The 17,910-nt window shown below is 37.5% G+C and overlaps 1 protein-coding gene across 1 annotated transcript; it reads right to left on the bottom strand.

Annotated features, from left to right (window-relative positions):
- Positions 1–1,072: 1,072 nt before the first annotated feature.
- Positions 1,073–16,234, bottom strand: LOC114357929 (protein nervous wreck-like; the record flags this gene model as incomplete). Its single annotated transcript, XM_028311741.1, has 4 exons — positions 16,102–16,234; positions 5,321–5,474; positions 4,436–4,663; positions 1,073–1,258 (listed from the first exon to the last, which is right to left on the bottom strand). Coding segments are annotated over exons 3-4 (381 nt in total), but the record flags the coding sequence as incomplete, so codon positions are not given.
- Positions 16,235–17,910: the final 1,676 nt, after the last annotated feature.

The following is a 17,910-nucleotide window of genomic DNA, read 5'->3' as shown; positions in this document are numbered from 1 at the left end:
ACTTGACATTCCGCCTTTTGCCGACTCATCCTTTTCCATCCATAGCCTGCGATCCCTCGCATCTCCACGCCAGTCTCATTCCACCATCCGAACTAGACGGCTGTCTTATCCTTTTAATCTCGTGTTCTTTTTTAAAAACCCAAATCCCCAGAGGCTCATAACAGCACGCGTTGCGGGCCAGCGAAGTCTTCTCAGCAAATTGCGTCGATCAACGGAGCAGATCTATCTAGTGAACTGTTATTCTTAAAGCTTATTCCTCTCAAAATACATGATTGTTTGATAATGCAATCTTCGTCGCCAAGTAGGTAAACTAGACTTACCACAATGTTCTAAAAAAAATACTAACCAAACTTATTTAGGAAGTATTAAATCTTACATTCTGCCATAATACCCTCTTGTCCCGATGCAGCAATGCAGTTCTGTTTCATTCCGAACCACCGTAGTCTCGTTGATATCTTGTGATATTCATGGATTCTAGCTTCTTCTACTAAATAGTGCCAAAGTTTAAAAAGTCTCCAACCGTCTTTTACACCATCGCGGCATCGCGTTAAACTTCTACTACTAATATTAGAGTTATGAAGTCTCAACCTTTCCTTCTTCAGCGTCGTGCATGGTTGGTAGAGTATCTTAAACTTACGTCACCTAATGAAGATGTGAGAGAGAATTGTGGAAAGAATGCTAGATCCAGATGTAAGAAGTCATCGCCTTCTGCCCAGCAAACACGCATATCCTGTTGCCGTTGCAGTTTTATATTGCGTTGCGGGCCGGCGCGGTTTTCTCGAAGAAGAAGAAGCTCGAGCAAGTCAGTTTAAAGTCTTATTTAATTAACTTGCCTCGTGCGATCAAATCAAAATCAAACTCTTAAATATATTCATTTGTTTAGTCTGATTAATTAAGTTACAGATGCAGCTAGCGCGTAGCATCCTGCACCAGCGCGGTCTTTCGTACGACGCGGTTTTCCCATACTCCCAGGATACAAGCATGGCTCGCGGCTCCGTGCCCTCTCATTAAGAAAATTGCGTCATCTAATGAAGCTGCTCCAGAAAATAAGTTTTATAATCCGTAAGCTTACCTTCTGCCCAGCATCGCGCATAGCCTGATACAGGTGCAGCTTGCGCGTAGCATCGCGCACCAGCGCGGTCTCACGGACCACCCGAGTGGCCCAGCGGCGCGCCTCCTGGGCCAGGGTCGACACCACGGACTCGTGCTCCATCGTCACCGTCTCCACCGGGTCGTTGTCGCACGCCTCGTACTCGTACTTGCAACAAAGAAACATATTATTGATCCACATGATGCTCGTACGTGCAGCTCCGACCGCAGTCAACCAACGAATAATGTAAGCCCTACATGAAAGTCCTATGTCATTATTTATCGACATCTGTATTTCAGAGCCTATAATTGAAGGAGACAACTGTTTGTTTCACATTGAAGAAACAAAGAAGGTAGCTTAATAAGCACACTTTTTATGACAACCTGCAATAAGCCGAATGCATACTAATGCATAGTGGGCGGTTTACGTGATTTACGTGGGCGGGCAAACGAAATAGGTATATTCAAGGGATATATAATTTTAAATAAAAATGTTGTGTTACAATCATAAAAGAAAGTTGACACTTTAGTTTTATTTCAAAGTTAATAAGGTAAAATTTAGGTTTTTTAAAAGTTCACTGATAGACGTTGACGTTGAACCGAATAAAAACCTAACAGAATCCCATTAAAGTTTGCAACTTGAGAATTGCAACATCTGGGAAGTTTGTACAAGTTATTTAATGCCCACTTAGATGGTACGAGAACAAGTAGGTAAAAAAAGTTATTGTTTAACTCTTTCACAGACAGTAGCCCAGACACAATAGAAGTTTAATTGTTAAGAATGCTATAAAAGCTCACTGTCCATGAAAGTGTTAAAATAATTAAACAATAAAATGATTTTCAAAATATGTAATAATAACATTGGTCATCTCACGATTTGACAATTGCTACTATAAAGAAAGAGATAACTGTGTGTATAAATCTTCTGCTGCTTTATGAATTTCAGTTTTGCAGTAAATAAAGTAGGTAAGTTTATTCGAGTTAGGTCTCAGTAAGGTTGCATTTCCCTTAAGCTCTAGTAAGTAGACTTGTTTCCTTGAATAGAAGGAATGCAGATGTCAGTTTTCCCACGTTTAAATTACCTGCATTTACATGGTTTTCTAGAAGCTAACGTCGGCAAATTACTTAATAACACTATTATTGTTGCATAACCAGTTATTATCGCCTATTTAGGCCAGTAGAATTAAACACAAAAATTGATTAAATCGGAAATAATTCCTACAAAAGATTTTTTTGCTTTAATGGCTTCATTGGTTGCCCATTAAGACTCTCCTAAGTTTTCGACTTCGACGGAGTTGTGCTTAAGTGGTGGGGGCGCCCGAAAGGGGCGTTTTTTCGGTTTTCCGGTTATACCGCGTAAAGGACTAACCCTATCGAAAAGTGGTCTTCATGACGGTTAAAGGGCACTTAATCCTGCATTGAATAAGACCAAATTCATATGTTTTAGACAAACCGTTCTCGCGCTAAAGTTCGGCAAAGTAGAAAATATACGTATAATTAATGACTCTCTCCACGTCCAATGGCTTGTTACCCACATGCTTCCAAGCCTTGTAAAAGGTCGCCTTAACCAGTGTAACCCTAACAAGGCTCTGGGACGAACAAGGATAGGCGCATCAAGCTCGTAAGCCTTGATAGGGTTACACTAGTTGAGGTGGCCCTTTTCAAGACTTGGAAGCCTGTGGGTAACAAACCATTGGACGTGGAGAGAGTCATTAATTATACGTATATTTTCTACTTTGCCGAACTTTAGCGCGAGAACGGTTTGTCCAAAACATATGAATTTGGTCTTATTCAATGCAGGATTAAGTGCCCTTCAACCGTCATGAAGACCACTTTTTGATAGGGTAAGTCCTTTACGCGGTATAACCGGAAAACCGAAAAAATGCCTCTTTCGGGGGCCCCCACCACTTAAGCACAACTCCGTCGAAGTCGAAAACTTAGGAGAGTCTTAATGGGCAACCAAAGAAGCCATTAAAACAATAAAATCTTTTGTAGGAATTATTTCCGATTTAAAAGCTAATTCTACTGGACTAATTGTGAAATATTGGTTTTCCAAAACAAATAACACATTAGGTAAGTAATTTGAAATATTTACTGAGTACTTATTCCACTTTAAAAATGACTATTAGGTATTCAGAAAACATATTGCGGATAATGCAAGGCATGAATTATAACCAATTAATACTTACCTATTTGCATTTTGCAATCACATTTGAGATTATGTTATCTAAAGTTGTAACTAATACTATAAAGAAGAAGATTTGTATTTTTGTATGTTTGTAACAAATAAACTCAAAACCTACTGGACCGATTTCAAAAGTTTTTATTACCACCACACCATTAGAATCCTAATACTTATTAGTTTTTTTCTGAATAACATAGGCATTTGTTTAAATTTACAATTCCGAAAATGTTTGTTAAATACTTACCTACCTATACATTCTCCATGCAAAGACGGGGCGCCGGGCAGGCCGCTAGTTAAAAATATATTTCAAATGATAACGCATTAGTTGTTAATGTCGTAAAGTGGGAGCATTACTTGAACAGATACCTACTTGAAATGTAGGCCAGTCAATGAATGCTGATATTTCGAAAACTTTACAAGATATAGAAAAACTTGTCAAAGTCACTTGTAGCAATCAGCTTTTTTTGGTTAACAGTGGTCAAGGACGCATAGTTTCCGAGATTATGGGATTTGAATCACAGCCGGTTCAAGGGCTACGGGCGGGGACTTATACCTCTTCGTTGACTGGCCTAATAGATCGACGGTTTCTGTGTGTAGAGGACCTCATAAAAGCAGACCTCATAAAGTTCCAATACCACAGATCGTGGCATCACCGGACTCTGCATATTTGATATTAAATACTCGGCAATGTCGGCTCTGCCGCTTATTAATATTGACGTCTTTGGATATTTCAGGTGAAATATAAGTATGCAAAATGATCTATCTATACACATATCTTTGCATCCGTAAAGTTATATGACCGGCTTCATATTTCATTTCTGGTGTTTGTAGTTATTTACTGTCCATCATAATCTAAACCATAATTTATTAACACTACAAAATAAGATGAATCCATTTGATGCTGCTAATGACGTCGAGTCTCTAAGACGAATGCCTAAATTGTTTTTGTAGTCAATAATGACGCCAAGGAGACTACCACGACTCCTAACTGTCTTGGCTTCGCTGGTGCGCCCGAAGATGGCTTACATAGCCGATCTTCGCGGCAAACCCCTCGCACATTGAGGATTGATTGATTAGGTACACGTCCTGAGATGTAGTCCATACCGCTATATTTTTCCTAAACTAAAAAGTAATAATTCTTTAAACTTATTTAATCCATACCTGGATATGCTGTTTCAGCACTGGGTAGTAAAGGTAGACGCATTGCAAGTTGTAGTCGCGCGTCAGCTGCTGTGCTTGGTCCCTGATCTTGCCGAAGGAGTGCTGGGTGGCGGAGCAGGTCAGTAGCTCCGTGCGCCCCATCAGAGTCAGGAACTCGGAGACCTTCTCGTAGACCGAGGACTCCATGCTTTGCATGCAGTTCTGCAGTTCCACCAGGAAGTAGCGGTTCTGCGGACAAAATATAGATGGAGCAAAATGTGAAGTTGCGATACCGAGTTTATGGTGTGAAAGTCATCTCTCTAAATCATTACAAACAGGCCCCTCTTTCCCACTGGGCACTTTGGGCACGTGCCCAGGGCCCCGCGACTGAGGGGGCCCCCATCTGCTAATAAGACCTTTTTCTAGATAATAAGGGCCCCCCTTAATCCTTAAATGCCCAGGGCCCCTAGTAGGTTAAAGACGGCCCTGATTACAAAGTCGGGTAAGCTGAGCTAACAAGAACCTTTGCCACTCTATTACCAATCATAGGTTTCCAAACGTAACAGACCGTGAATGTAAACGTATTACTCTACCCCATTTGACAATTGATCAAACAGCTTAGAGGGACTCGGAAAAGAGTCTAACATTCATTACTTGACATCATCTTCATATTGCAGACATTTTAATTTATCAGAAAAAATCTCTCGGTATTTGGTTTGTGGTTTGGCCTACCCTCCCCACCGTGGCGGAGTTCGCATATTTGATTTTGTCCCTCACCTGGTGAGCATTGGCGTTTTAAAAATAAAAAAATATGCTAAAATATCGAAAGGATTAAATCACCTTCAAAATAGATTAATTGACAAAAGCTATTTTTTAATGGTTTGCGTATTTGATTTTGTCTCTCACCTGGTGAGCATTGGCGGCTGCGATGCTGAGCAGGTAATCGTTCCTGGCTCCCGTGGACTTCTCCTCGAGCTGGTCTCGGCGGGAGGACACCTTCGCGCTGTTCTTCTGCAGTGACGTGATCGACTGGAAGAACGAGCCCTTCTTCTTCTTGAGCCTGTTGACAAAACAACTAATTAACAAAATGTTTTCCGCACTACACTTTGATATGCTCTTTGTATTTATTTTATAAGTGTCAGTTTTTGTGTAGTGTGCAATTCTATCAGATAGATATTCAAAATGCCTGATAACTCGATAAAAAGCTTTGACAGGCTGAAAGATACATAATAACATGTTGCGAGCGTAATCACGCCTGATTACGTCTGTATCGACGAGGTATCTGTATGGAAAGTAATTTCAGAGTTTCAAATACAGGGTTGGACTAAAAGCAGTTATTAATCAATCAATCAATGAATAAAGCATTTATTGTTTCAGTTATAGGTAATACAGTAATAGACCTTAGGTATATGTATTTACATGAGTCAGCTAATTGGGCGTACAATATTTTATTTGAATGAACACAGCAGTAACAGCAATTCACAAATATTTCATGTTTCAAATCAGGAAATGAAAAATTGATATTTCTGACTACATAGGTATGTAAATGTTACCGCAAAAATAGTTCATATTGAAGATCTTATTTTCATGTTATATGATTTTGACGACATTTTTTTTTTTTTTTTTTTTATTTTTTTTTTTTTTTATCCACAACGAGGAAGCTCTTAACATATGTATTATTTGTAGTAGTTTTTGAGAACTCGGCTTGTATGCTAGATTTAGGGAATACTATGCCCTTATACAATTGCCTGTGTATATTGCGCTGAGTGTTTTAATGCATATCGTTATAAAAATAAATGCCGTCCATTCGAAAGCCGCTTTGGGACTAATGGCTCCGTGTAAAATGTCCATGAAAATTATTATTATACATTTTAAATCAGCTGAAAAGTTAATAATCCAGCAATTTTACGTTAATCCGTGATATCGGAGGTTCACCGCAGGGGTGGGGGGAAGGGGGATTCCCGAAAGGGGGGAGAGTTAATTGGTTTTCGAACGGTTAGGAGATGGGCTCATTACTTCTACAATCCGTCCCACATCCAGCTGTATCGGATTTCGACAGCCATCTGTTAATGTTCAGGCGCGATTTAGAAAATATTATCCAGTTTTAAAAATAAAAAAATATGCTGAAAGATAGAAAGGATTAAGGCACCTTCAAAATAGATTAATTGAGAAAAGTTTAGTTCTTTTTAAATGGTTTTAAAGAAACATAAAAAAGTCTATATAATGTCAGAATTTAGACAAGTCACATGGTTTCTGGTACCTAGAATTGTCTCAAAAATCATTCCGCTGTAAAATTTTTCTCTTTGCCATACCTTCTCTCATTGTAATGGGACATCTATAGGTTTATTTTTAATCAGAGACGCGTTGTTGATGGGCATGGCGCGAGACAATGGTGTAGTGCCTAACAAAGACCTGCAACTACAGCTGCCATTAGCCAGCAGAGATGTCACAACACGTGGGTATTCAATCCGTTCGACGTCATCACTCGATAAATCCATTATGTACTCTAATAATGGAGAGAAAGGCACAAATTTATCTTTTTTCTCTAGAGAACTACGAATGCTGTTGCTCGTCACTTGTGTGCACTTCCAGGGAGGTAGTTTGTAGTTACTGTACGTAATGGTTAAGGACATTTATTTCTCAAAACAGAAAATATACTTAAATTCAAACAGATTAGTAACACGGAGCGGATTAATGTTGCAGCTTTTAACAATATTAGGATTAATCATCATGTTACATTTAAAAAAAGAAAACTACATTTTATGATTGAATTAATTCATACGTTTGCAAAAAAAATCCGAGTAAAATAAATACGAGCGTTATGGATCGGTTAAAATGAATGTATTTAATGGCTTTATGTTTATATTTAATGACTTTTATTATCAACTAGCGGCCGCCCGCGACTTCGTACGCGTGGATCCCGTTTTACCCCCTTAGGGGTGGAGTTTCGTAAAATCCTTTCTTAGCGGATGCCCACGACATATTTTATTTTATTTATTTAATAGGACAACCAACAAGACATTCACTAGAAGACCTAGCTACATAACATCTACCTGCATGCCAAATTTCAGCCCGATCCGTCCAGTGGTTTGGGCAGTGCGTTGATAGATCACTATGTCAGTCAGTCAACCTTTGAGTTTTATATTTATAGATTGTCAATGATTAACGTAATCTGCCTGAAGTGTAAGCTTTGTGTAATTTATGTGGACAGCTTTACATAAGTCGCCGATAAATAAGGCTTAATGAAATAACCAAAACGATGGCATAATACTCGTATGCTGCATGGTTATTATCTGTAACACCAATAACTTTCAACGATTTTAATTATAATTGTTTGTGTATTTCCATATTATGTGTTATGTAACGCATATATCGGGTAAATGTCTGTGCTAAGGCTACTAAGTAAGGATACTAGCCTAGTAAAAAAATATACGTTCAGCGGTTTGCAAAGCACTTTGCTATCCCATTAATGGTTGTTATTCTGTCACTCAACTGTTATGTCCCTGGAGTAGACAGCTTAACGAGGTATTCAACCAAAAGATTATCAACATAAGTAGGTAACTATACCTCTTACAATCACTTGATTTTGTTTGAATTGCTGACGAATTCGCTAACGTATCCTACTAAAAAGGCGAATTGTGTGGATGTTTGTTACTCCTTCACGCAAAAACTACTGAACAGTATTATTATTTGTAACCCAGATTAACATATAGGCTATAATGTATGCCAATCTGTGGCACTAAATTTCACGCGGGTGAAGCCTCAGGCAAAAGCTAGTAAAAGAATAAAGTGGTCACTCGCCAAGCATGATGATGTGATGATTGATCAGCTGTACAGTATCTTACGTTGATTAATAAAATTAAAACTTGGTGGTTTATGTTTCTCGCTTTTAAGGAAGATTAGCTCTGGATTTTCTCAGCGTAGGCAATACGATCTGTTCTTGTGGCGGCTTCTCAGAATGAAATGTACACGAAATGTTTCCAGTTCATTAATACTTTATAATTGGTTATTTTCAGACGAAAAGGGTTTGATTTCTGTCTTAAGGTTGATGAATATACATAGCTATTTTAAAGAAGCTTTTAGTAAAATTGGAAAACAAAAACCAAAGGTCACTTTGGCTTTACACTAGTCCAATTAGCTAAGTATTATTCGTAAAATACTTTATTTAAAATAAGAAAACACCCCTGACCGAAAATATAACAGCAAAATAAACGTAAAACGAATTTGCGTTAATTAAAAACTACCCGCAGACACTTAAGAAACACCCACAACAAAAACATTTTGTAGAACAAGTGCTTTATTTCAACCCAAGAGCGAAAACAATAGGCCGGTGTGTGTTTTATTTCGTGTGGACCCATACAAGCTATGACCTGTGTGAAAGCGTATTTACTAAATGCACATAGTGGGGTCATAAGGTCACACAGCTAGCCCACTTCGGATATTGTTAGATCAAAATCAAGCGAATATTGCTAAATGTAAGACGAAGAACACAAATAAGTATATTTGGCTGCATTACTAAGTCTAACCTACTTCGCCAAGAATACTCGCTTAGCCGAAATTGGGTCTAACTTAGATAACAGAATATAACCTAATTGTCTATAGTTAGTAGCATTTTGTTATTGGAAGTATAAGTAAAAATACTTAAAATATTAACAGGGTCTATCGTATAGGGTAAGTATTAACGTGCTACAGTGTTGTTTGTCCTATTGTTCTTTAATTAAATTCATTATGTAGAATTAGGTAATTAAACGTTATGATTAATTTTATTATTCATTATGGAATGTAATAAGTATCGACGAACATAACCTAGTCATTTATCTATAGGTACTTACTAATATTAGATACTTATAAAGCTGAAGACTTTGTTTGTTTGATTGAACGCGCTAATCCCAGGAACTAAGTACTGTTGGATAGCCCATTTATCGAGGAAGGCTTTAGGCTATAAAGATCACCTTTACAGCCAATAGAGATGGAGCAGCAAAGAAAAATGTTGCAAAAACGGGAAATATTATTAACCCATAATTAGTCGCATGGGGTCAAAGCATTTTCGGATTCAAAAATGAAGCACTTGGCGCGGCCCGATTTCCTCCGCGCCCCCAGTAGCTTCATAAAACACGTCTTAGTTTGTATTTTGATAGCGACTAATTCACGGGAGTGGAAGGATGCGTCGCTGCGCTCTTGAGTGGTGACCCCATGCGAGTAATTACGTAACTTTTTTGGAAGAGGTAAGTTTTTTGTTTTATGTATTTATTTTGTGTATTATGAATAATATTTGTGTTATTGTATATTCAGTTAATAAATATTTGTTAGAAATGTGTTTTTACAGCTCTAAACAATAAAAATATTGATAAATTCAGTTTTACTACTACTTTGTCTTTTTTTTTCAGAGTTAGTAGAGATAGGAAAAAATAGCAAATTGTGCAATGGTTGGAAGATGTTTCTGATGAAGAAGAAGTTGGAGGGTCGAGTTCTGAGCCAGAGTTAGATGAAATAACAAAAAGTGATCATGATAGCGCTAATGAGATCGAGCAATCCTCCGCACAATCAAGTGAATCGAAAATGCAAGAAATGTACAAGATTTGTGTGCAATGATCACTCTGAAATATACTGTCAACAGTGTAACAAGAATGATTCCGAGAGTTCCTAAAAAATACTAATATTACCTATGATCTTAGTATACCTAAGTACAAATTGTTAATTATTGACAATTATTTTAATTTAGCTTGTTTTTGTATAATTAGTGAGAAATTCATGTTATTACCTATAGACATTAAATAATAAATAAAGCATTTTTATAATAATATAGTTCATTTACTTATAAATTTTCAGTATGTATTAAAAACTACTCATACAATTTGGGGTCATCTGTGACCCCATGCGAGCAGTTATGTAAGATTCTTTATGCGCGTAATTAAGGGTTAAAACTATTTTCACGCGTACGAAGTCGTGGGAACAGCTAATATGTCCATATGCACAGGTGCGGTTGGCAGTAACTGGTAACAATGCCTAGCATCTAAATGCACCTGACCAAAACCGTGCGGTGAGCATACGTGTACAGTTAGTAATTACGCCGCCCAAGCCATGGCGCTGCCTCATTGGATTAAGCTCCCCATCATCCAGTTAGATGTAGCTGCGGCGACGCCGGACGTCCGCCGAGCGGGACCAAAATTGAATCCTATTCAATACCACCCGCCCAAACCAACGCCATAGTTGACTCAATTATCGATGTCTACTACGCAACAGCACCAAGCTACAAACTAAATCCACGCCTATAGAAATAGTGCCAACTTTAGCATCAAATTGTTTACCCTTAGGACGTGAATACAGCTTAGGACTTTGATTTCAAAGTTAAATAAAATTGAATCAGTTCTATGTCTAGTTTAATTCATGTTGGTCAATTTTATTTACAAGTTACCTTCAGTTTGTGAACTTTATGAATCTGAGATTTAAAATTTAATACATATTCATATTCCACTAAACTAAGTTTAAAAAAAATAAACTTGCAAAGTTTCAATATTCATGTTAAAATATATTTAAAGGTCAAAATTAATTTCGCGATATTGGAATAGTTTTTATTAATATGGCCTGGGATTTCACCGCAAAATCCACTGATTGAAAATCCTATAAAAATACAGTATGACCGCCAGTGATTCATTTTATATCTCGAACCCGTTACTTATTTTAGCATTTCGAAATCCATTTTCCGTTTTTTCAATTGAACAAATGCCACCATCCGAAGCCAAGCTTTTATTAAATTAATGAAATGTAAATTTCTCGTTAATCCTCTGCAGTTGTTTTTAGCATTGCATTGGCATTTCCAAGATAAAAGCAGCTGCGGCCGTCAGAAGAAAATTTCTGCCTTTGAATAATGCAATCAACGCTTTAATAATATTTAGCACGAGTCCCTTGTGGGATTTTTTACTACACTCGACATCAAATAAATCGCACCTCCCGCTACAAGCACTTTCAAACGTATGCATCCCCACTTCCCACCAATATTGGCACCATTTAAAAGCCTAGTTCTAAACTTCATTTCATTTAAGGAAAGGTTTTTACCCCAAAAATGTGTCTTTAGAAGGATCCAGAATTCCAGAGTCACTTCTTAAAAAAATAGGTAGTTACGCTTGAGCCAACTTTTATGGCTATAAAACTGTTAAGTTGGGAATAATCGCTATCCATCTGTTAAACAGGACACGTGAGATCATTATTTGGTTTTATAACCATAAAAATTTGTGTAATTGATCCCAGAGGTGACCCCAAAGTGAGGTGTTTTTTCAAGACACATTTATGGTATATGTTAATCATTTATTTAGAAATTAAATGTGTTTTTCTTTAAGAATATTTATTGGGCTTTCAAATAACACCAATATCGTTGGGGCACTATGATTGTGTCAGAAGAAAATCTTTAAAGTTCGCGTCGCGGAAGGTGCGGTTTATTTGATGTTGAGTGTATATTATTTAACACGATCTTTTGTCTCTACTCTTGGACGTCGTCCAAGTCTCTACTAGATCTACATACATCGTAGTTTGGTTTTAATATACATGTGATTATGACACCAATTTACATACAACCTTAACGAATTATGTACATCTAAGCCTTCCTCTTGAATTATTTTGTTCATTGATGAAAGTTGCATTCAGAATCCGCTGCATAGTTAAAAGATTTGCGTACAGACAAATGGAGCGACGTTGTTTTCTATTTTCAAGGATAAAAGGGCATCTCCTATAGATTTCTACAATGACGGCTCCTATGCTGCCTGCATCCAGCTGGAATCGGCATCGAGCCAGAAGACGTGTGTGTGCAGGTCTCCCACTAGGTGGACCGACGATCTTGTGAAGGTCTTCTGGAGAGACTATTTAATTGCGCATAATATAATAACATAATGCTGTACAAGCTCTAAACGAAACCGGCAGATAATCCAAGAGCAAAGCGTGGTGCAATATAATACTTGAAACGTACTAAGCACTGAAGTCCTAAACTCGATTAAATCCTCAAGTCGTAATCGAGTGAGTCTCGATTTCTTCTGAAACGTTTCAGTGTCAAGTGCTAGACACCTCACGATACAAGGCCACAGTAAAAAGAGAAAGGCTATAGTAGTATGACTAATAGAATAAATGCATAATCGAGACTGATTTTCCGTTTCGGTTATTTCAAATTATACCTGTACCGAAAAAGTTAAAAGCTCGATGAATATAATGTCAATTTAAACTAGTGAATAATTTGTATTAAGCCTAGGCGTAGACCACCGACTTATATTCGCCGATAGTTTGGTACGATTTTAATTTGTAGTAAGAATCGGCTGATACCAAATCGGTGTAATGTGCGCATTTTCATACATCTCCATACTGATTAACTGCCCGACTAAACTAAGGGCCGACAAAAATTGGTGGTCTGCGCCTAGCTAAGGGAGATGCCGATGTATTCAAATACCAAGATTCAAGTTTTGTTGTTATACGAGTATGTATAGAATATTGTTAGATTTGAATAAAAATAAAAATAGTATCTCAAAATATTCGAAGCTGAAATTCGTTACTATTAAAGGTTCCACTACACGACGACATATTTAAGAAGATATTTTTTAATAAATACAGAAAACTCACTAACAAATATGATCATGCATAAAAATGTTTGTGTGAGTAGTGTTTGCAATAGTTAAGGGGGCGTCCATAAATTACGTGAGACAATTTTGGCTATTTTTCAACCCCCCCGCCCCCCTTGGTGAGATTTGGTGAGATTTTGCCTGACCCCCTCCCCCACCCCCAAATCTCACGTGATATTAAAAATAANTGGAAAAATTCAAGATTACAGTGCTTTTTATGAACTTTCAAGGAAAACTATAGCGGTTAAGATAGATCAGTTAGTTCAAGACTAATAGTCGTTTTACTCATGTATTATAAAATTTCATACCTAATAAAAATTTCTTAGAAGAAAATATTAAAAGTGACTTTAGATGAAGTAATTGCTTACTTCTGAAATATATTGTGATAACGACGGACAACTATGGAAACCTACACTGCGCGTGGCACGACACGCACTTGGCCAATTTTTTTACTTAAGATTTAACCCAGTTTTCTGGCAAACTCTATTTCTCTATTTCTTATGGAAAAAAATACGTGATATTTCCCGAGACCCCCCCTCTCCCCCACGTGAGATTTGGTGAGGTTTTTGTTGACCCCCTCCCCCCCCCTAAAAGCCTCACGTAATTTATGGACGCCCCCTAATCCGTAAATGTGCTTCTAAATAGTGTATGAACACAATCGGGACGCAAGTTTTTAAACCTGTTTTACTATTCCTTGTTATACTATGCTCCCACCGCGAATCAATTCCTGGAATTAACGCCAACTGGGAGTTCAAAGGAAGCTGAAATCTGAGAGGAGGTCGATTGAGGGAAAATCTGAGCTGCATTCTATCGGGTATAGTTACTGATGCGGTTCACAGACCAACTCGAGAGTGAAGGTGCTGTATGCTGCATAACTTGTTTTAGTACCCCGCAAGAACTTTACAAGTGCACACTATCCGATTATGACGTTGTCTACAACAAACTCATGCCCCGATGTTTCTTAAGCTTTTGTATTCATCTGCCAGTATTCTCACATTATAAAGCTTGTCGGCCGTTTGGTGTAGTGGTTCAGAACGGACTACTATGCCGAGAGGTCCCGGGTTCGATTCCCGGCCGGGCAGAAATTGAAATGATGAATTTTAATTTCTGTGACGGGTCTGGGTGTGACTATGTATAATATTTATGTATTTAAAAAAAAATAAAAAAATAAAGTATAGGTATAAGTAGTATATCCGTTAAGCTAGCACCCATAACACAAGCATTAAGTTGCTTACTTTGGGGCTAGCTGGCGCTGTGTGAAATTGCCAAAAAAAAAAAGCTGTACTTACTAAGTGACTATTTTTACATTCAAGGAAAGAAAATGCTTCATACTGTAGAAAGTTTTGTCAAAGTATTATAGAAAAGTTTTTAAGTCTAATCACAGACGCGACAAGGTGTATTAGTCTGTAACAGTGAGGTCCTTTCAATTCCTCTTTAGAAGATTAGTTTTTTTTTTTTTTTTTAATCTCCGGCTGAAATTGCCGGAGTTCGGTTTCAGACAAGACAATTTGTTGAATATTAAATTAATAATGTATTTTTTTTTTTAGAGCAAGTGGTGGTAGTTTCTCGCTAATGTCTACGAGCAAACTTGTAGTCTCCATACTTTATAGACTTTTTTTTTTATTTTTTTTTTATGTAAAAGGTTTTAAATTTAAAAATGAACTTAACATTTTACAGTAGTTTTTTTTTAGGTATATTATTGTATTTTTTTTTGTTTTTCCTTTTATTGTTTTTTTTTTTTTTTTTTTTTTTTTTTGTTTTAATATATACATAAATTTAAATACCTATCATATATACTTTATGTACACTTACATTTATTGCACAAAATTTTAACTTACGTACTATTGTATTCTTTTAAATTATTTACAATATATTTACATAATTTTGAAACAGTGTTTATTGTTAAAAGAGCGATGGATGATATCCAAGTTGGAGGCATTTGGGATGCGGTAAGTGATAAACGAGTTCGGAAATATTGCAGTGCAGCGGCGAATCAAATGTCCCAAGGGATGCAAATTCATGAAATATTTTATCAGAAGAACTACGTGAATATTCAAATACATTTTCTCACCGAGTGTGCTCTAAGCTCAGTAAAAGGGCCAATATTTGGCACAGATGCACTTTCTTACATAATACTCGTAGATAATGCTCTCGTCAACATCTGACACTATGAACGATCGCTTTGCGGAGACTTTACGACATATTAATTATGTGTTGAGAGCCTTTGAACGGCACGACTACAAGCAGATAGCTTGTGGTTACTAGACTACTTTGAAACTGTCATATTGCACTAAGACCCATTGTCATGTGGTTTTATAACTCAAAGTCGATGGATGAAATGTTTTAACATTAGGCAGGTGCACCCGTGAAACCTATTTATTTTTGACTTCGGTATAAAAACAAAATAAGATCTAAATTACCCATATGTACTGCTAAATAGAATATGGTTACCCTGATCCGGGTCTTGATGCTTTTTAAGAACAAGTTAAATGCAGTGCGCCTACGTTATGCTTTTATTTTTTGTGGGTAATAATGTATTTAATAGAATATTTATAACCTAAACGAGTAGATCGCGTGTGGGATGCGTCGTAAGTGACCAATAAGTCGCCGACTAGACAAGAAACAAAAAATCTTAAATCGATGATCAGAACCCAGGTAGGTAGGATGTGAACGCGAGTCACCCTTATTGTTGACACCGAACTTTTTGTATTCTGGTATTAGATATTCTATTGTGTGTATAATCATACGCATGTTGTTTCTTTAATTATCGATAACATTAGGTGCGAATTTAAGAAAAAGTAAAGAAAGGAGTGAGGTGACGGAGTTCGGCGGCCTAAATACAGTGTCAAGGAAAAACTTTTCCAAATATTCAGAGAACCTTATTAATCTTTAGCATGAGGTTCAGAAATATAACTTTATAGATCGTTTCATCCACGAAGATGCGCCCAACCAAGTTTTGGTCGAGGGAAGCGCGGGGTGCAGGGTGATTTAGCGTGTACCGATAACACTCAAATATTAGCGGAATAATGGTGGGGCGCGTCTTCGTGGACGAATTGATCTATATCAAAGAGTAGAATCGTCACTTACTTTTCCTCAATGTCCTTGGCCTTATCGCGGACATCGTGGGCGGTGTGCTCCTCGTCAAAGTACAGCTTCTTGGTCTTGTCCACGTCAGAGACAGTCAACTGCAGCTCCTTGTGCGCTTGCGCAAGCGAGTCCGTGCACTGAGAACAATAGGACAACATTAGTAAATTAGGCTCTGGATTGGAACCCCCAAGGAAAACGTAAACGTGGTTGCCCCAAGCAAACTTGGCGGCGCACTGTAGCAGACAAGGTGAAGAAAATCGACAAGACTTGGAGCGAGATTAAACTCAAAGCAAAAGATCGAACGCGATGAAGGACTGTTGTGGACGCCCTCTACCCCATCTAGGGGACATAGGACCTTAAGTCAAGTATATTAAAAAGTTTCAAAATGTCCAAATCTCGAAACCTCCAAATCCTAAAATGTCCAATTCTCGAAACGTCAAATTCCCAAAATGTCCAATCTACTATTATGATGGGTTTGTTGAATAAATCCTCAAAGACTTTCTTAAAAATATTAAATACTAGCTTGATACTTAGGTAGACGCTGTGCTGCGCAAAACGTACATTTTTTGTGTCCACTTACATCCACGTGGCACACTCGTCCCCGATTAAAAAGTCGATAAAGAAAAGACGATATACAAACAGAAACGTTAACCAATTATTTCACTGCCGATAGCCGCTACCACACACATCAACTTGGTGTGTTGTGTCTACAAAAAAAAGTGTTTGGATAGCCTATAAAAGGACTAAGCTGTGAACAGATGCCGTCCGACTCGTCTGGCCAGCGTGGGGAGTGTAGAAAATTTCTCCATTTGCTTTTTCTAAATTAAGGAGGGTCGTGCTCCTGCAGTGATGTTTTGATGTATCCGTACGAGTCGTTTTATAGTCATGAGCGTCGAACGCGGTTCAAAATGCTTTTTTGACAGCGTGGATTAAAGCTACAGAAGCGTCTATCGTAAAACGGTAAAAGACCCCACTTGTTCGTAAGTACCCCGGAATGCGTCCCGTCCGTCGACCGCTACGTTAATAAAGTTAACATAGATTTAGCTTGGAGTTTTGTAAACTCAAATGTCAAAATGAGTGTAAAATACTCAGATAAATTGAAAATCTGATAAAGTACTAAATGTAGGTCAGTCCCCTCAGGTTCATTTAAACAGCTTGTGTGTTTTACGATCTGGATAGTAATTGAAAAATTTTGCTAGACTTTAAACGTGCTACGCCTGGGGGACTGTGAATTTTCTGGGAAGAAGAAATAGACCCCAGATCCCGATTAATTCAAGTCGACCGCAAAACCTATATTTTGAAATCGATTATTATTGTTTTCAAAATACCTCCAGGTAAGCTCCTCCTCCCTAAGCCAGTCTGTTTGTCTTTACGAGTATTTACTTGTTATAATTAAAAATGCAGGTCCTCATGTTTTTCCGATCAGTTTTCAATACGATAACTTGATTTTTTTAAGTTCCGCTCGCAAATCTAACAAAAAGTCAAAGCAATCATATTATAGAGCTGTAAACAACAAGCAATTTAGGTAATTAGGTAAATGAAATCAATTACTATTAGGGTAGCAAGAATCAACGGTAAGCTTATAAACTTACATTTGCAGAGGTACTAAAATATTTTTCCGATGAAAAGGAAATCAAATATGAATAGAAAGTCCGGATTAGATAACAGATCGACTCGCACTTGATTTTTATTTGTATGCATCTCTATTGTGTATCATCGTGAGAGGGACATAAGTAGCTCCAGCATTTGCAGCGAAAATGTTGAGTTGTATCGTGAATAGGTAAAGGCGCGTTCATACGTTAGCGGGTC

This window comes from Ostrinia furnacalis, unplaced genomic scaffold (genome assembly GCF_004193835.3).
Source record: "Ostrinia furnacalis isolate ACB-3 unplaced genomic scaffold, ASM419383v2 OfSCF0260, whole genome shotgun sequence".
NCBI classification, from domain to species: Eukaryota; Metazoa; Arthropoda; class Insecta; order Lepidoptera; family Crambidae; genus Ostrinia; species Ostrinia furnacalis.
This window is presented reverse-complemented; position numbering and strand designations above follow the sequence as displayed.